Here is an 18,946-nt window from a genome sequence, read left to right on the forward strand (position 1 = left end):
GCCCGTGCGTCATCGCCGCGCGCCGCTGCCAGGCTCGGGGCGCAGGCTGACCATGGCGGAGGTGGGCCGGGCCGCGGTGCGCGACCCCAGCGCGCTGCTCCCGGGCGGCTTCTGGGCGGCGGTGGCCGTGTGGCTGGAGAGGCCGCAGGTGGCCAACAAGCGGCTGTGCGGCGTCCGCCTGGAGGCCCGGCGGCGCGCTGCCCGGCCCGGGACCGAGGCCCGCGGCCCCCGGCCCAGCGCAGACCCCGGGCGGGAGGAGTCGGCCGCGGCGGGGTGCGGGTCCGAGGAGGGACCGGGACCCGGGCAGCGTTCCCCCGAGGGCGGCTCGAGCCCCAGGCCGGGCGTAGGCCCCGAGGCGTCCCAGGGCTGGCACCAGGAAGGGGAGAGCGAGAGGGAAGCAGCCGCAGCAGCGCCTCTGCTCGCAGGGGCCCCCGGGCAGCCCGGGGAGGACGACGTCCCCGCCCCGGACCTGGGTTCTCTCTGGGACGATTTCTCCCGGAGCCTCGTCGGCGACCACCGGGAGCTGCTGACCTTCCTCACAGGCCCAGGGGCAGGGCTGCAGGCGGAGACTCCGCACGAGCTCGACGTGGTGCTCAGGACCGTCATCCCCAAGAGGAGCCGGCACTGCCCGCTCGCTGCTCCGCGGAGGGAGATGGTCGCGCAGGGTAAGGGTGTTTGTGATGGCGGGAGGCGTCCAGATACACCAGCCGACGCTCAGGGGGCCAGGACAGACTTTAATTAGTTGCGTTCACAGTAGGGAGACAGTCCAGATTGCCCCAACTCTTGGACTTGTGCCTGGGCGAGTTTAAGGGAGAAGAGGGGGCGGGGTTGATGCATGTGAAACCCATCTGGGTTTGTTAACTGGTGCAGGTGGAAGTTAGGTTCCTGAAGCCCCCCCTCCCCCCACACACACACACAGCGGCGGGAGGCCGGCCCCTTCAGGTGTGGGCTGGAAGAGGGGATTTTTGGGTCAGTCTTGAGCTTCCTCAGGCAGGCACTTTAAAGGGGCCTGGGGTCCCCCTAGGGATGCAGCGGGAGCTGTTGGAAGCCGTGCTGGCGTTTGTTCAGATGTTGGTGGGCCAGCGAGGGGGCCAGTGGAGAGGGCTGAGGAGCCTGCTGAGTTGGGTGAAGAGGAGAATCGTTGGACGCAGTTAGGTTGACAAGCACTGGCTGAACCTCAGGCGGGTGGGCAGGCACACGAGGTACCTGCCGTTCCAGTTCCTTGCCCTGTGCTAGGAGGTTGTAGGTTTGTTATTGCTCTTTGAGGGGCGCATAGGAATGTGTTTCCTTAGCCCAGAGGACGGGGTGTGCACTGGTGGTGTCGGGAGGCCTGGGGGCGCAGTGGACGTGGGCCCACAGGGGGGAGTGTAGCAGCGAAAGCGACGCGGGAAAGGCCGCTCCTGGAGGCGCCCGCAGAGCCGCCGCTGGCTCTGGCACACCGGCCTCGGGGGCCCTGCTCACGCTGGGGATCTCTGGCGTCCCCCTGCCGCACCGCTTCCGCCTCCAGGGCTCACCTGGCCAGACGGAGCCCCCCTGTATCTCCCTCTCCTACAGCTGTAGCCTAAACCACGTCTGCCAAGCCCCTTCTTTGCCATGTAACACGTGTAGTCACAGGTTCTGGGCATGAGGGTGTAGACACCTGCGGGCGGTGGTTCTGTCTGCACGCAGCAATGCGGAGTGGCTGGTAGGTGCGTACCTCCCTCCCCCCCACCCCCCATACTGTGCCTCTGCACCCCTAAGACTTCCAGGGGACCCCTCATCCAGGAGGCCCTCCCCAGCCCTGCCTGGGCGGGCCGGGCCAGGATAGGAGGTCTTCCAGCTTTTATCAGCTGTGTTTGATCACCTTTTACTGCATCCTCAGGTCGGCCTCACTGAGGAGAGGCGGGGTAAACTCTCTCAGTGAGTGTGGGCCTGAGAAAGCAGACACCTGCTAAGAATGAAAACACAAAAACAAACCGACCAAAACAGATCCTAGCAGCCATTTATAGGCGTGACTGTATCTGACCAATCACGACAGTGCCTTTTGGACCAATCATATTGTGAAGATTTGGAGTCTTCATTTGCATGAGGAAAGACCAATCAGGGACCAGGGGCGGGAACTCCTGTCCATATAAACCAGCTCCCCTGTAGTATGGAAAGCCACTTTCCCTTCCACGGAAGACCTGTCCCTGCCTGAGCAGACCCGGAAGGCCCGCACGGCGTGAGGCAGCAGGTAGCAGAGCTGTCCAGTGAGGTGAGGCCTGGCACAGGGCTGCCTCACAGCTGGGCTGTATCACTACTGGGCTGTTGTGCCCTGAACGTTTTCCTCCTCCATTGGACCCCAAAATGGGGATTGCTGTGGTGAAGGGTGCCAAGGACCACCCACCATTGATTGCCATGGAGCTGGTGCCCTGTGGACCTGGGGGAGTGTGAGGGCTGCTCCTGCAGGACGGGTGGGCTCGGTGCAGCAGGCAGCAGGGCAGGGAGCCTGGGAGACAAAGCCCAACAGCTGGCTCGTTCCTATTGGTAATGCAGCTTCTGTTAGGGCGCTGAGCTGGGCAGCCGTGATCTCTCATGTTTCTTTTCCAGATGTCCTCAGTGGAACGGTCACATTCCTACCTTTGGAAGAAGATGACCAGGGCAATTGGAAGGTTCAGATGAGCAACGTGTATCAAGTTCAGCTCAGCCGCAGCGATGACGAATGGTAAGAGCTGGATAACTGGCTGCTCTTTCAGTGTCTCCAGGCAGCTGCGCGCTGCGGGCCTGGAGGAGCTGGCTGAAGGGCCTCCTTGGGGTTAGGGCTTGTGCGAAGGTGCCTTCTGCTGGCGTTTCCCCACGCTCTGTTCCAGCTGGGGCCTGGCCTGGTGTGTGGTCACGGCCTGGTGGGAGGGAGTCTTGAGTCCCTACGTCCCATGTAGCACTTAGTTTTAGCAATGAATTCAAGTAAACTCATCCCTTTGTTATTTTATTTCTTACAACTTGGTGATGGAGAGGAAGTACAGTTTTTTATTTCTTGCCGAGGCCTACGTGGCTTTAGATATAGTGGGTCGTTAGTAAGCTAGTTAATGCCGTGCCAGGGGCCGGGCAGAGCGCGACAGCACAGGCGGGAGCCGTGACCTGGCCGCGTTCTGGTGCCGGGACACACTGGGCAGACGGGCCTGGGACCTGCGCGGGGCCTGCGTGCGTGCCGTTAGCGCTGCGCTCGCGGCTCTCAGGCCAGCAAATCCCTGCTGAGCCAGCGCACTCACGTGTGAGTTGCCGTGTGGGAGGTGTGAAGCGAGCAGTGCCCGGCGCATCCGTGGGTGGTGGGGCCTGTGGCTGGTGGTACAGTCGCAGGCGGGAGCTGGTTGTTCGTGGCCTAGCCTCCGGCGTTTACCAGTGTTGGCATGAGAAGGGGAACTCTTTGTTTCTTAAACGTGTTTCTCTGTCAGATGAACATTCCATAGCGGGTTCCCGGTGGTTTTGTGTTTGGGTGAAATGTTTTGTAATTTAGCTGTCTCCTCTCCTTTTGTTAAACAGGTAACTTAAAAAGAACTGAAACCAGCTCTGCTTATTCGTGTTTCTCTTGTTTTTAAAGGTTCATATCTGTTTTGATTTTCTGTCCAGAAAGATGGCAGTCAGATGGGACTGTTTATCCCAAACCCGCCTGGCTTGGGCAAGAGCTGCCGGCCCGGCTGGCCCGGTGGTCTGTGGCGAGCGGGAGCAGCGGCTTCAAAAGCACCCTGTCCCTCCTCCCCATCCTCAAGTACAGCCGCACTTACCAGGAGCTCAAAGACAAGTACCAGCACATGGTCCAGGTAATGCTGGGAGAGCTCCCCTCATTTAAACGCGGTCGTGTGCTCACGCTGCGCAGGTGGAACCGCTCCGGGTGCCTTCCCGTCCCCCAGGTGCAGACACTGTCGGGGGCCCCGACCTGGTGCAGCTGTGCCCTGGCGTGCTTAGGGCTGCAGAGCACAAACGCCCGCAGCTGTGTCGTGAGAAGCACGGGATTGACTTGCTCTTTGGCACATGACTGAGTTTCCCCCAAGAAAACAAACGGGAAATACTCAGCTTAAAGTAATTGAACATTAAATTACTTACTAAATCACCATAATTCTCTGGCTTGAACTTAAAGATATTTTAAGAAAATATATGGAAGTTAAAGTACAAAAGTAGGTACTTACAGAAAGGAGATAACTTTTGGAACGTGTCCTTAACTTTCTAGCTAAGAAGCGGAAAGCAGGTACAGGTGCAGTCCCTGGAGCTGAAGAAGTGCGGCATCATTAGCATAGCTGAGGCTGCTGCTTCCCCATTCACGTCTCCCTCCTCCTCCTCGAAGTACCTGCGATCTGTCATTTCCGTGTGTCTTGTCAGTCACCTGTTGCTGTGTCACCCAGCCCCAGCCCCGGGCGGGCAGCACCCTTCCTGCTGAAACCTGGGCAGGGTCCGGAGCCCAGCCCCGGAGTCCTGGGTGGTCATGGTAACTGCTCGGTGCCTTCTGGGGGGCTTTCCTGCTCTTCCAGTTTTAGATGGTTCGTCCCGACTGTCTGACCCACTCTGATTGGAACAGAAATCGGACACTGACCATCAGCCATTGGCTTTTCATCTTCTGCCAGATGCCTGTGCTGTGCATTGTTGGTTTTTCTTGTTTTGTTTTGTTTTAGAGACAGGAAAGGAGAGGGAGAGAGAGGTAGAAACATTAATGATGAAAGAGAATCATCAGTCGGCTGCCTCCTGCACACCCCTCCTGGGGATGGAGCCAGCAATCTAGGCAGGTGCCCTGACCAGGAATCGAACCAGTGACCTCTCAGTGCATGGGTTGATGCTCCACCACTGAGCCACACTGGCCAGGGCCGTTCCGCACATTGTTTGGGCCGTGCCAGCACGGCCAGGGGTGAACCCAGTGGGGGCGAGGAAAGGCTTAGAAAAGACAGACGGGAGAAGGAAAGCTGGGTCTCGGTGGGATGCTGCTTCCCATGGGGAGTCAGCAGCGCCACGGACCACAAGCCGTGTCTTTACTTTATAACCAGATGCCACGAGGCAAAGTGAGGGCTGGTCAAGATGTTGACAGCATTCTCGTGGGTTTCAGTCCTACTCAATTACATGCACCTGGTCAAGCTTTGTTTACTTGCAGCCTGTATCACTCAGGCTTGAGGGGCCACGTGTTCGGACCATCGGTTCAAGCTCACAACTCCAGCTGTTGGCTATCATTGTGCTGGGAGGCTCTACCCTCCAGGCTGGGACTTGCACGTGGCCACGAGAGGACTGTGCCCTCTGACAGTCCGAGGCTTGAACCTGTCCAAACACTGTAGCCGCGCCCCACAATTGTTCCTGTTAATAATGAGACCCCATGCTTGCACAGCCAGGGGTCCTCCTGTGGGGTAGTTAGAGCTGTATTCCTGCTTTACAGACAGGGAGGCGGGGACAGAACAGCTGGGAGGGACAGGCATCACTCAGACCGAGCACTGGGCCTGCCCCCGCTCCTTTGCTCCCGTCCACCTCGCTTCTTGCTGCTCGTCCTCCTATGGTGAAGGGCCAGGCTGCCAGCTGAGTGCCCTGAGGTGCCCGATCTGCATCCTCGTCTTGACTGCGAGACCTGCCGGGGGTGGCCTCGCTCTGCGCCTGCTGTACACACAGACACAGCTCTGGGCGCCTGCACAGTCTCATCGCCAGAGCCTGTGAACTGCCTTGGGAACAAGTTGACTAGTATTTTCTAAATGTTACTGAGTCAGGAGTCCAGTGTGACTGACGCCTTACGGCTGTCCTCGGTGTTGAGATGTGGTGGAGGCGGGAGAATGACATATATCCTCGGGGACATTTTTCAGGTGTGGCCTGAAGTGACTGATCCTGAGAAGTTTGTGTATGAAGACGTGGCTATTGCTGCCTACCTCCTGGTAAGGACGCACCTGATACGCGGACGCGACGTGGGGGCGGGGCCGCTGGAAGGACTGCCAGACCTCCCTTAGGGGGCTCACCTCTGGGCCAGGCTGGTTGCACACGGAAAGTTCACTTTTATCTTGCCCGAGGGTCGCAGCCGGTGCTCTGGGCAGCTGCCTAGGACTTGAGCTGAGCAGCACTTCCTTGGTAACAGGTGCTGGTGGCGCGCTGGGCGCCGTCTGAGGACGTGCCTTCCGCCCAGGCTCGGGGTCCTGGCTGTGGGGCGTGCCTTACCGGCTTCTCCCCACCTGCGTGTGGACGTGCCCTGCCTCACTGCCCTTGATTTGTTACCTACAAAGTGTTTAAACCAGGCATCTTCCAGGTTCATCTCAACTGCCATTCTCAGTCTCTAGAAATAGCATGATTTTGTTTGATGATGATTGTGCACAAAATGTGAAAGAACAGAGAGAGCAGGAAGGAGATACTCTCCAGCTGCTGCTCAGGGACGGCCCCTTTAACGTGGACTGCTGGCAGGAGGGAGCCCACCGCGCGGAAGCCCAGGGCCTCAGAGAGGCCTCCCACCCGCTCTGAGAGCACCAGTTAGTCCCACGTGGGGCTGTTGTCTGGATTTTTCCAGGTTAGAGTGAGTTACACACACTGTTTTTTTCTATTAGGTTCTATGGGAAGAAGAGCGAGCCGCGCAGGGCGTGACAGCTAAGCAGTCCTTTGTGGACCTGGGCTGCGGAAACGGCCTCCTGGCACACATCCTGAGCGGGGCGGGGGTAAGGCGGCCTCCTGGCACACATCCTGAGCGGGGCGGGGGTAAGGCGGCCTCCTGGCACACATCCTGAGCGGGGCGGGGGTAAGGTGGGCCCGGGGCCTGGCAGCGCCTTTCCCAGAGCGTCCTCATGCCTGGCACAGGCTCGCTGAGCGCTTCCTGCTGGTGCCACCGAGGCGAGCGACCTGGCTGTGGGCACGGGCTGGCGGCTGTGCCCGGGAAGGGCAGTGTCGCTGGAGGAGGTGTTCGGGGGCGTGCGGGCCAGGACACGTCCGGCTTCCACAGCACGGTGTTTTGCTGTCAGTACTTCCTTCGGGAAACCCTCCGTTTCCGGCCCCGGGAGGGGAACGGGCGGGGGTTGCGCCTGGAGAAGCTGAAGTCCGGCTTGGGACACCCTGCACTGCGCTGTGAGCCTGCGGGGCCCGCTGGCAGCCGCTGTCTGCTCAGTGAGGCACAGGCATGGCACTAGCACCGGGCCCAGCACCCGCCCCGCTCCCGCCACCGTCTCAGCTGCCCGGCGAGTCCCGTGCGCTAGGATGGTCCCCTGGTCCCCTGGCGCAGCCGGCGGGTTCAGCCTCACACTTGCGGGGACAGCTGGGATTTGAAGCCCGTGGTGACCCCAGGCTGACTATTCTGGCCGCAGCCTCTGCCTTGCGGGTCAGCCGTGTTTGTCCTCACGGGGCTTGGACGGGGCCGGTCACCGTGCACTCCCTGAGCTGCTGCTCAGAGGGACTGTGATACCGCAAACAGGCCGCTGCGCGTCGGCCCATTTGGTGGTGACCAGGAGGTGGTGGGTGGGGACTGGGGGGGGGGGGGGGGCGTGAAATGCGGGAGCCTGTGAGGGCTCAAGTGTGGTTCCAGAGTGTGGTCCCCGTGTGCCGGTGCCAAGCCACCAGGAAGATGGGCTTGGGGCAGGGGGTGGGGGGATGCGAGCTGGACAAGGAGCCAACTACGGTCTGAACCCGATGGCCGAGGTGCCTCCCTTTCCAGCCAGAGCTGCTCCCTCACCCCACCCCTGTCCCCTTGCTGAAACCCACACAGCTGCTCCCTCACCCCACCCCTGTCCCCTTGCTGAAACCCACACAGCTGCTCCCTCACCCCACCCCTGTCCCCTTGCTGAAACCCACACAGCTGCTCCCTCACCCCCCACCCCTGTCCCCTTGCTGAAACCCACACAGCTGCTCCCTCACCCCCCACCCCTGTCCCCTTGCTGAAACCCACAGAGCTGCTCCCTCACCCCCCACCCCTGTCCCCTTGCTGAAACCCACACAGCTGCTCCCTCACCCCACCCCTGTCCCCTTGCTGAAACCCACACAGCTGCTCCCTCACCCCCCACCCCTGTCCCCTTGCTGAAACCCACAGAGCTGCTCCCTCACCCCCCACCCCTGTCCCCTTGCTGAAACCCACACAGCTGCTCCCTCACCCCACCCCTGTCCCCTTGCTGAAACCCACAGTGGCTGCCAGCGGAGCGCAGGGGCCGCCGGTGCCTGGCAGGGGCGCGTCCGTACATTCTGAGAAACTGAGCTGTCGCGTCCAGGTTTGGCGCGGGTCCCTGTCCTTGCCGCTGACGGCCGTACTGCGGGCTGTAACTCGTCCTTGCTAATCTGTTTTGGTGACAGAACTTGACCTTCGTTTTCTGAAACCCGCAGCATCCAGGCAGAGGGGTTGATGTCCGAAGGAGGAAGATCTGGGACGTGTACGGGCCGCAGACTCGCTTAGAGGTACTGGCTTGTCGTTCCCGCCTCCCCGTGGCCGTCCCCGCGTCACTGCTGTTTGCTGAGTGTGTGTCTGTGTGTGTGTGTGTGTGTGTCGCCCCGTCATGCCGCCCAGCCGCTCACACCAACCTGGTTCACCTGAGGGTTAGGGAAAGGGGAACGTTTAGATTTTTCAAAGCCTCTCGTGCAGCTGGAGAGGATGCTGGCCTCGAGCTGGAGGCGTGTCCCTGCGTGGGGCCTGCCGTGGGGACCGCATCTTCCGTGGTGCTGGGAGCTGCCTGGGGCGGAGGCAGCTGGCGAGGGCCAGGCGAGATGGTGAAGTGAACCTGGCTGGGCCCCGCCCCATGGAGCTGGCGGACGCGCTGCTGAGGGGCAGCCGTTTGCTCTCAGCCGGCTGGTAGCCGGGTCCAGCCGTGACCATGGGCTGAAGTTCCCTATCACTCCGTCCTCCGCCAAGAGCCGCTTGTGCTGGTGCCCACGAGAGAGCCCCGTCTCCCGAGGGCGGAGGGACGGTCCGCGGCAGCGCCCACCCAGCTGAGCAGCACTCTGGTGTATGGTGTTCGCACGACGGTGACGTTGCCTAGCGACACGCTGCTCAGAACATGCTCAGTTATAACCAAAGTCGGGGGACAGTGGCGAGCCGGGACACTCCCGGCGCTGGCTCCCAGCTCTGCACGAGGGCTCGGCACACGCTGGCATCCGTGCTTCCTCTGCCTCCCTTTCTTTTAGAAGCTGAGGCTGGCGCAGACACCGTTGCGTGTTGATGCTCAGCTCGTGTACAGGGTCGTTTGCGTGTGTAGTCCCACTTATGACAAAACATTTTAACTCGGGTCTGAAGAGGTCCGAGAAACACGGTTGAGTTCAAAATTCCCGTGTCCGCAGGCCCGGGGCGGACTCCTGCCTGGGGGGAGGGGCAGGCAGCAGCAGGCCTTGGTCCAAGCCCGGACGTCTGTTCAGCACAAAGGCTGGTGTTGAGAGCCCCCCAACGGGAACAGGGCCTCGTAAGCAGCCAGGACGGTATCGGTATCGTGCCCGTCGGGGGGTCAGAAGGTACCGGCTGACGCGGGGGCTCAGGGCATTGGCACGTGCGCGGCTCCCGCGGGGCCACCCGCCCCCACCCCCTCCCCCCCGCGGCCGGTGTGTTTGTGTGAGGCAGCGCGTCTTCAGTGATCACAGGAGGCTCGCCCGGGGAAGGTCGGTTTCTCTAGCGAGGCCCTGGGAGCTGCCGGTGTCCGTGCCCTCGGGCCGGCCACAGCAGGTCCTGCAGTTCTCACTCCTGCCCTGGTCTCTCTCACCTTCTGCGGAGCTCTGAGCGCTGAGCCCTGCCGGGCGGGGCGGGGCTTCTGTGGGGCTGCTGCCCCTGCCTCGGCTCGGCGTTCACTAACCTGCTAGTCTGGCCTCCGGGTCTTCCTTTCAGGAAACTGCCATCACCCCGAGCGACGAGACCCTCTTCCCTGACGCCGATTGGCTAATCGGGAACCACTCCGATGAGCTGACCCCGTGGGTCCCTGTCATCGCGGCCAGGTGAGTGGGGAGCGCCGTAGGCAGGCGCCTGGGCTGCTGGGGCCTGAGCCTCGCTGCGCAGCAGTCGCCAGTGGACGTGGCGCTGGGGCATTGAGGTGCCGCTGGTTCCGCTTGTTGAAGTGAGATCTTGAGAACATCGGGTTAAGGTTCAAGTTCGTCTAGTTTACTACTTACAACACGGACGCCAGAGAGAACTCCGTTACATACGTGGCTCACGCTCTGTTTCTGTTGGACCGTGAGGATCAGAACGTTCCCTCTGTGATAATGCCTATGTATCCAGTGGTGGAAGATGTGTCGTTTTCTGGAAGATTTTTTTGCTTTTTGCTTTTTGATCAGAGGAGGGTTTATCTTCAAGGAAAACCTGTCGCTGTACAAACTTTGCAGCAGTCACATCTGTGTCTCCAGCAGCGTCATGGTCCGTTGATGGCCTTCGCCTCTGTCAGAGGAGACCTTTAGGCGCCAGTGCCTGCCGCCCTGAAAGATTTACCACGGGCCCTTTCTCAGCTCCAGGGAGCCGCAGGGCATGGAGCCAGTCGCCCGCCTCCCATCCTGCTGCCCTGAGACCTCGGAACCCCGCCCTCGGTGCGGGTGCGGCTGGCAGAGCAGCTGGAGTGGGAAATCTGTGGGGGAGCCCTCGCTGCGTGTCTCACTAGGACAGTGGTCGGCAAACTGCGGCTCGTGAGCCACATGCAGTCGCGAGCCTCGGTTTGCCGCTCTGTTGACTGAGTTTGCCGACCACTGCGTAAGGCATTGCCCTTACCCAGAAGTTTTGACTTCAGGTTAAAGACATTAGTACATTATTAAAATGTTTAAGTGTTTTTCCCTAAGGCAGTGGTCGGCAAACTCATTAGTCAACAGAGTGGCAAACTGCGGCTCACGAGCTGCATGTGGCTCATGAGCTGCAGTTTGCCGACCGCTGCACTAGGAGGTCCGCCGGGCTGCACTGTTTCCAGGATCTCACTGGGGATGGCTGTGCTTCACTTCCTACGTAAAACAAAACGCGCCAGCAGCAGGCGTCTGTCTTCTGAGCCACGACTGCCACGTGGCCTTCTGCTGAGGCTTCTGGGGGGCAGGGCCCCGTGGCTCAGCTGAGGGTTTAATGAAGGGCCCCGTGGCTCAGCTGAGGGTTTAATGAAGGGCCCTGTGGCTCAGCTGAGGCTTCTGGGGGGCAGGGCCCCGTGGCTCAGCTGAGACTTCTGGGGGGAAGGGCCCCGTGGCTCAGCTGAGGGTTTAATGAAGGGCCCCGTGGCTCAGCTGAGGCTTCTGGGGGGAAGGGCCCCGTGGCCGTGGCCTGGGTTTTCTGTGATGAACCTGCCAGGACTGGCGTCTGTCCCTGTGTTCCGAAGGTCCTCCTACCGCTGCCGTTTCTTCGTGCTCCCCTGCTGCTTCTTCGACTTCGCCGGCAGATACCGCCGGCGGCAGAGCGGGAAGACGCAGTACCGCGAGTACCTGGACTTCGTCCGGGAGGTGGGGTCGGCCTGCGGGTTCCACGTGGAGGAGGACTGCCTGCGGATCCCTTCCACCAAGCGCGTGCGTCCAGCCCCGGGGCCTGGGCGGCTGGGGGCCGAGGGAGGGCTGGGCCAGGCCGGAGCCTTAGGGGCACTGGGGTTGGGAAGAGGGTGTTCCCGAAGGTGTTCCCGTCGCTGGGGCTCGGGGCTGCTCCCACCCTCCCTCCCCGGGGTGACCAGGCAGGTGTCGGCCGGCCTGCGCGGAGACCTCTGGCCTGGGCAGTGTTGTCTGAGGCTCAGCACGCTCATTCCGAGTCCGGGACTCGCGAGCCATTGGCTGGAGTTGGAGGCCGTCTTGGAAGCTCGGGGCTGTGTGAGGTTCTTGGCCAAAGCCTCCCTGCTTCAGACTCGCCCGCAGTGGGACTGGTCGGCGCCCTCCTGGGACTCTGCCAGCGCTCAGGGCCTGGTCTTCGAGGCGGTGCCCACCGGGTGGTGGGAGGGCCCGCGGCTCCGGTGCTCACTGCCCAGTCACCCTGGGTTTCCCGTAGGACTCGTCCTCTCACTTGCCCTCTCGTTGGGCAAGTCGGTGTCTTCTGAGGTTAGAGGTGCTGGAAACGGAGGTTTGGGTCATGTGGGTGGGCACGAGGGTGCCACAGTTTGATTTTTTTTTTAAGTATTTTTTTTTATTGATTTTTTTACAGAGAGAGCGATAGAGAGTTAGAAACATCGATGAGAGAGAAACATCGATCAGCTGCCTCTTGCACACACCCCACTGGGGATGTGCCCGCAACCAAGGTACATGCCCTTGACCGGAATCGAACCTGGGACCCTTGAGTCCGCAGGCCGACGCTCTATCCACTGAGCCAAACCGGTTTCGGCCCCAGTTTGATTTTTTATTAGCTGTTCCCCTGCACTTGTGGGCACCTCAGACTGTTCCCCTCTTCCCTAATCTCTGAGCCTTGGTTCCTGTGACGGTGGTTTGGGATCAGATGCAGGAGTGGGTACGCACACAGCGGGCTGATCCTGCACAGGCGCCCGTTCCCTGCACAGGGAGGTCGCCTGCCCGCGTCACGTGCTGCAGGTGGCGGAGCTGGGCACTGGAGGGGCTCAGTCCTCACATTTGCTCTCTGGCCTCGCCTGTCGCCTGGCTTTGTAGTTGGTGCCCGAGGAGGAAGCACAGACGCTGTGTTGGGCAGCGTCCCTGGACGGCCTGGCGCCAGGGGCTCTGAAGGGCAGGTGGCCTTGGTGGGCAGGTGCGAAGGAGGGAGGGAGGAGCCAGGTGGAGCATCCGCGCTGGACCAGGCTCGTGGGCATCACGCCTTCCCTTGTTCTGGCCAGACCGATAGCTCCTCCTGTCGCTCCCCGAAAGCTCTTAGGGTGACCTTCAGGGACGGGGCGGAGGGGGCTGACGTGGGCGCAGTGTCTCGGGTGGCTGCCCTCGGGCGCAGTGGCGCGGCTGTCAGTACTCAGTCTGTCTGTCCCACACAGCTCTGAGCATGCGTGTCCTGGGCTTCCGCTGCTGCTCATGGTCAGGTCGTCAGCGCCGCTGGTGCGTGAAGGACGCTTGCTCTCCCGATGGAGAGGGCTGTTCCGTGCTGTGCTCCGAGCAGGACCCGGGGGCGGAGAGGTGACCCCCTTCTCGCGCAGGTGTGCCTCCTGGGGAGATCCAGGACCTACCCGCCCGCCGCAGAAGCCCTTGCCGACCAGCAGAGGACCCAGTACATCAGCAGCCGCGGGGGCTGCCCTGCAGGCCGCCCTGCCCCGGGGCCCGCCCCTGCCCCTGCCCCGCTCCGGGCTGAGGCTGGCAGCGTGGACCGCTGCCCCCGCGGTCCTCCCGACGGTCCCGGAGCCCTGGAGGCTGGGCCCGAGGGACGCTGGCTGCCCGGCTTTCACCCCCGAGACAGAGCTGAGCGCGTGAGGAACTGCACCGCCCTCCCGAGGGAGTTCGTGGACCGGGTGGTTTTGCAAGTGGCAAACCTGTTGTTGGGCGGAGAGCAGCTAAGCCCAGGAAGTCCTCCCAGCGGGAGTCCGCAGACCTGGAACCGAGGAGGTAACCGCTGGCGGGGTCGGGCAGCGACCCCACTCCTGTGTGCGGCCGGTGAACTAGTTGGTTAAGTTTGTGAGAGAGACTGCGATGGCAGGCAGGCTGCGTGCACGCTCAGGCCTGGTTTCCTGCAGGTCCCGCTGGCGGACGGAGAGGCGGGCAGGTCGGTCCTGACACTGGCCCTTCACGAGCCTTCCCAGACCTCCGGGCTGGAGGCCTGTCCCAGCGGAACACGGGTTCCTGGGTGCCGGCGGGCGGGACTCGGACCCGAGTGTGGTGGGTTTGGTGATTCTCTGAAGGCCCCAGACACAAGTCAGGCGTGAAGAGGGAGGGCGTGTGCCTGACTGTTCTCGCAGGAGGGTGCCCTGTTCCAACTAGTGGCATCCTAGGGTGTGGGGGTCCAAGTGTGAGCCCCAATTGTCTCCCTACAGTTGTTCCTGGGGTCCCAGGTCCCAGGTCCCGGGCTGCTGGGAAGGTTTCCCTGCTGCTACTCTGCCCGGCAGGCATTTCGGCCAGCCACCAGGGGGCGCTGTGGAGCTGTCTGTCTGTCACCAGCCAGAGCCTTGCCTGAGGGTTAGGGTCACGAGAAAATCGAGGACCCCTCTTCCCCTCAGCCTGTCAGGACGGCCCCCCGGCTGCCCCCGCAGGTGGGACCGGCCTGGGAGGAGGATCTGTGGGCCCTTCAACCTCCTGCTCTTCCTCAGCCACGAGGTGGTCGCAGTCGAGTGTCCCGTCATTTCACCCCCTCCCGTCTCGTGTCCTTGTGACGCAGCGCCCCTGTCGAGCACCTCCCCTCTCCAGGAGTCACCGCCCTCCTGGCGTCTGATCAGGACCCCCGGCAGCCCTCGCCGGTGCTGCCTGGCCCAGGTGGCTGCATAGCTGCAGCGGCTCAGGGTGCCATGGGGTGTTCTGTGGGTTGGCACCCCACCTCCTAGGTGTACCCCACTGAGGGAGCCAGGGTAGAGGAAGGCAACGGGGTGGGGCCCAGGGCCCCAGTGCATCTGAAGACGGGAGTTTGACCTTCGTTCCCAGGATGGCGCTTCCCTCGGGGGTCCTTCGGGAACCTGGGGGTGCCTCCTAGTGAGCAGGACGGGCCTTTCCCAGGCCCCGGTGGAGGGGGGCTCTAGTTATCATTCCTCAGCCCCCCACCATGGAGATGTCTGGGAGCCGGGCGCCGTGCTCCCCAGGGCTGTCTGAGGCTTCAGCTCCTGTCGGCTGGGGAACATGTTCCCGTGAGGGGGAGGCGTGACCTTGGCCTCAGCCTCCAGCCCCGCCCACAGGGGGCCTTGCTCTCCTGGTCACTGGGTGAGTGACCGCCTCCCAGCCCGCCCCAGGCCTGGGCCCCTCCATGCCTGCGCTCTGCGGGACTAAAGGACCTACCTGGTGCCGGCTGGCTGAGCGGCACGTGGAGCTGCGGCAGGACCCGGTGGAAGGGGACTCGGGCGGCAGCGTGGAGCTGTGTGGCCGGGGCCGGGCTGTGTGTGAGGGTCAGCGCGGGGAGCTCGTGGGGCAGAGCCGGGAGGTTGGGGCCTTCTGGGCCAGCGTTCATTCCCCCTAGCTTCCCGCGTTCCCAGGGCAGGTGGAAGCAGGTGAGGGGGGGGCTTTGCAGGTGTGGGTCATCGCAGCCGCTGACCTGCGGGAGGCTCGGCTCCTGGGCTCAGCGGCGGGGCTGCGGGCAGCGAGGGGTGGGCCTGCCACTAGTTCGGCGGGGTGTAGACTCAGCGCGTTAAGTCTGAACGTCTGTGGTCCCTGCTGACCTGCGTGAAGGATTTGGGTTCGCGGGAAGCTGGGTCTGTGCCCGTGGGCCGGGGTGTGATGGCCCTTTCCTGTCGTTGGGGGACCCCTTTTCAACAGCGAGCCTTTCCCTGGCGGAGGTCGCGGGCGAGCTGGACAGGGACACCCTGCGGAGGCTGAAGCGCGAGTGCGGAGGCCTGCAGACGCTGCTGCGGAACAACCACCAGGTGTTCGCAGGTGAGAGGTGGCAGGTGAACGCGCCCCTCCCGCTCCCGCCAGGCTAACCCCGCCCCTCCCGAGTGGCTGTGGCCTGCCGCCGGTCTCCTCCCCAAAGCCACCTGCCCCACCCGGCCCTGCCTCCGGGGCCCCAGGTGCTCCTGTCACGTCCTCCTGCACGCGTCACACCCCCACCCCAGCGAGGCCATGAGCTCCCTGCAGGCGCGGCCGCGGGGGCCCACTGCTGTGGTGCCGCGGGAGGAGGCTGTGTCTCCCGGAGGGGCCACACCCACCCAACCCCTCCTCCCGGGTCTGGCCCACGAGGTACCGTCTCGGGGCAGGGCTGTCCCGTGTGTGACGTGCTGGAGACTGCAGGCCAGGGTGATGGCCTCTGTCCTGTCCCCAGGACCTGGCGGAGGAGGCTCCCACCTCGGGCGGGTCCCACAGCAGGACAGGCGCTGGGTCAGGGTCTGTGGGAAGGAGGTGACGGGCCTTTCCAGAGTGAGGGAGGCTGGGGTGGAGGTGGCCCAAGGGTGCTGGCCCATGCCAGGCCCAGCTGGGTGCACGTGCTGGGCCTGAGATTGTGGTCTCCCTGGGGTACATGCTGCCCTTGGGCTGGGGGGAGCCGGAGGAGGGCCCTGAGCTGACCGTCCTGCCCTGCCGGGCTGGCGCGGCTGCCTGGGATCGCTCTGCGTTTCACGAGCTCAGCCCGGGAGGCCCTCCGCAGCCCTCTGTGTCCCACACGGTCTTTGCTTGGTTTCGGGAGCAGCATCTTTTTTCCGTTACAAGCACGCACGCGTCTGACTGCGTCCTGTGTGGTGTACGCAGGGGGTGCTTTTATTTTTGGAAGCACTGCTGAGTAGGAGGCGGGTGGAGTGGGAGCAGGCAGCCGTGCGTCATGCGAGAGCTATGCCTGAGCCGTCTGTGTGCGGGCTGCTGAGCTGTGCTCTCCCCATCATGTGTGCGGGTGGAGGCGGCGCCTCGGGGCCAGGGCTGTGACACGGAGGCTGTGGCAGGCGTGACGGTGGTGCCCACTCCTTCCCCTGAGCCCCCATGGCCGGTGCGCTGGTCAGCACACAGGACGCCGTGGCGGGAGCGCGGAGCTGGGGGTGTTGGCACGCGGGGCTGAGTCGCTGCGCTTGTGTCTTTGTTCCGACTGCAGTTCTGAACGGGCGAGTGCACTTTCGAGACTGGAGGGAAGAGAAACTGCAGGAGGAGAAGCAACCGGAAGCCAAGCGCAGGCTGCTCTCCACGGCCTTCAAAACCCGCCTCTGCTGGTTCTTCTCACACCACCCTGACGGCTGCGCCCTGCCTGCGGACTGCTGCCCCTTTGCCCACGGGCCTGGGGAGCTGCGGCCGCCCCCGGCCTCCAAGAGGAAGAAGCGGCTTCTGTGAGCCGCGGGCTCGGGGGACCCTGCCCGCTCCTCGGCCCCCAGGGGCCCTGCCCGCTCCTCGGCCGTGCAGTTCCAGGGCTGGCTGTGCTCAAGCCACTTGCCTTCCGCCTGCCATCAGCGTTCCGGGGTGGGGATGGGGGGGGGCCATCGCATTCCAGGGACAGAAGCTGGAGAAGCCGAAGGCCCCGAGCCCCACCCCCACCCAAGTCGGGCTCACGTTAAATGAGGGAGCTGACAGGCAGGGTCTCCAGCGTCGGGGGTCAGGAGGCGGAGGAAGTGCTTGAGCCGGCTCTTCGGGCACCGCCCGGCCCAGTGCCCATGTGTGGAGGCAGGGTCACCCGGAAGTGCCCGCTGCCCCGGAGGCCCGTGGGGACCAGCGGCCAGGGAGCCTCCCTCTCCTGCCCCGCCCCGCGGCGTCTTTCCAAAGTCCGGACACTTGTTTTGACTCCAGGGAGAAGTCCACGTGTTCCTATTAAATTATTTTTGCAGTTTACACACACGTCGCACAGACACTGTTGTGGCCCTTGGTTTTTCCGTGGCACGTAGTACGGGCGTTCTCAGTGCGTTCGGAGTAACAGGGATCAACTCCCTCCTCCCCAGGAGGCCCCAGCACCCCCGCCCAAAGGTCACGGCCAGCCGGTGTCACGCTGCCTGCTGGCTCGCAGCGCTGCCCGCACGTAGGTGTGCTCAGCCGTGTGGATGCTCACCTGCCGCCTGGCTGTGGCCCGTCCCCGGCGCTCGCCGATCAGCTGTCTCCTGCTGGGGATCGAGCCCACAACCCAGGCAGGTGCCCCTGACCAGAATCGAACCTGGGACCCTTCAGTCCGCAGACTGACACTCTATCCACTGAGCCACACCGGCTAGGGCTAGTATTCAGTTTTGTGTAAGGGCATAAGTGTGATTTTTTTTACTTGGGGTTTGCTAAACCTTATAAGTCCCTGGGTTACTGTTTTTTTATCCAATTTGGAAAAATCAGCCAATATTCCATAAATGTTTTTTCCTGCTCCATTCTCTCTGTTCCCAGTTATGTGTACACTAGAGGCCTGGTGCACGGTGGGGTCCCTAGGCCTGGCCTGCAGGGATCGGGCCCAAACCAGCTCTCCGACATCCCCTGAGGGGGTCCCGGATTGCGAGAGGGCGCAGGCCAGGCTGAGGGACCCCACCGGTGCACGATTGGGGCCAGGAAGGGCCCAGGGCGTGTCCAGCCCGTCTCACCCAGTCTCCATCCCCCAGTCTCTTAACGATGCATCTCATTTTCTTGTTTCTTCACGTGACTAGATTTTGTTGTTAGTATATACTAGTATCATGTGTGCTGGGAATTGTGGGCGACGTGCAGAGGTTTTAAATTCTCTTTCTGTGCAGGGAGCGGAGTTTCACTTAGTGCTCATTTACCTATCGGTGAGCCGCTGTGATTGGACGGAGGCTGGCAGTAGGCATTGATAGGCGGATCTGTTTCTGTCCTGCCTGATTCCGATGCGTAGTCCACGTCCCTGCAGTCCCGGGCCGGGTCCTAAGGTGGGCTTCCCGGGTTTCGTGGGGACCAAGGTGCTGCCCAGCCCCCTAACCTGGCAGGACTTGAATTCCAAACGGTCTCCCTGTGGCTGCAGGCTCTGCTCCAAAGCACCGGAACATTGAGGGACGTCCTGGCGAGGCAGGACCCCGAGGGGGGGGGGGGGGGCGCTACGAAGCCTGCGTGCACACGCCCTTGGCTGCAGCCGTCCTTGGCTCAGTCCGGCGTGCTAGCTGCTGGCTCTGGCGCGGGGAGTGTGGCTGCTGCCACCGGGGACTGAACGTTGAACCTCCTCTCACTAATTTAAACGCTAATGACCTGTGGCTGGGGCCAACACCAGGGGTCCAGCCCGCCAAGGCATCGGCTGAGTTAACTAAATGTTGACCACATAGAGCAGGCTAATGTTTAAGTTGGTATTTTATTTTATATGGTCACAAATGATATAAATACCCCAACGGCCCTTGGCTGGAAAAACGCTCTCCACCCTGGGCTAACACGTTGGACAGAGGGCTCAGGTCATTGCCGCTCGGAGCATTAGCCTCCTCTGGGAGTTGGTTAGGAATTCAGAATCTCAGGGCCACCCAGACCTGCCAATCACCTTCACTGACGCAGGCTCCAGCAGGCCCAGCTTCCCTGGCCCTCAGGTGGGGGTGGAGGCCGAGTGTCCGCTGGCCCTCAGGTGGGGGTGGAGGCTGAGTGACCCCGGGCCCTCAGGTGGGGGTGGAGGCTGTGTCCCCGGGCCCTCAGG

At 62.6% G+C, this 18,946-nt stretch overlaps 1 protein-coding gene across 5 annotated transcripts; it reads left to right on the top strand.

Annotated features, from left to right (window-relative positions):
• Window positions 1-34: 34 nt before the first annotated feature.
• On the top strand, window positions 35-17,198 carry TRMT44 (tRNA methyltransferase 44 homolog). Of its 5 annotated transcripts, XR_013813358.1 has the most exons (12): window positions 35-665; window positions 2,569-2,683; window positions 3,557-3,776; window positions 5,784-5,852; window positions 6,510-6,617; window positions 8,263-8,334; window positions 9,746-9,852; window positions 11,199-11,382; window positions 12,948-13,350; window positions 13,479-13,507; window positions 15,199-15,315; window positions 16,457-16,593. XR_013813358.1 is itself a non-coding variant. In XM_079767677.1 (11 exons), the coding sequence occupies exons 1-11, from the start codon at window positions 53-55 to the stop codon at window positions 16,687-16,689; spliced, it is 2,241 nt and encodes a 746-aa protein (XP_079623803.1). In that variant the 5' UTR covers window positions 35-52; the 3' UTR covers window positions 16,690-17,198. The 5 variants fall into 5 exon arrangements, 4 of the variants coding, with proteins under 4 accessions (XP_079623803.1, XP_079623804.1, XP_079623806.1 ...); XM_079767677.1 differs by lacking the exon at window positions 13,479-13,507 and having other exon boundaries at window positions 16,457-17,198; XM_079767680.1 differs by lacking the exon at window positions 13,479-13,507 and having other exon boundaries at window positions 646-665; window positions 3,586-3,776; window positions 16,457-17,198.
• The last annotated feature ends 1,748 nt before the right edge of the window (window positions 17,199-18,946 follow it).

This window comes from Cnephaeus nilssonii (genome assembly GCF_951640355.1).
Source record: "Cnephaeus nilssonii genome assembly, chromosome: 1".
Taxonomy (NCBI): Eukaryota; Metazoa; Chordata; class Mammalia; order Chiroptera; family Vespertilionidae; genus Cnephaeus; species Cnephaeus nilssonii.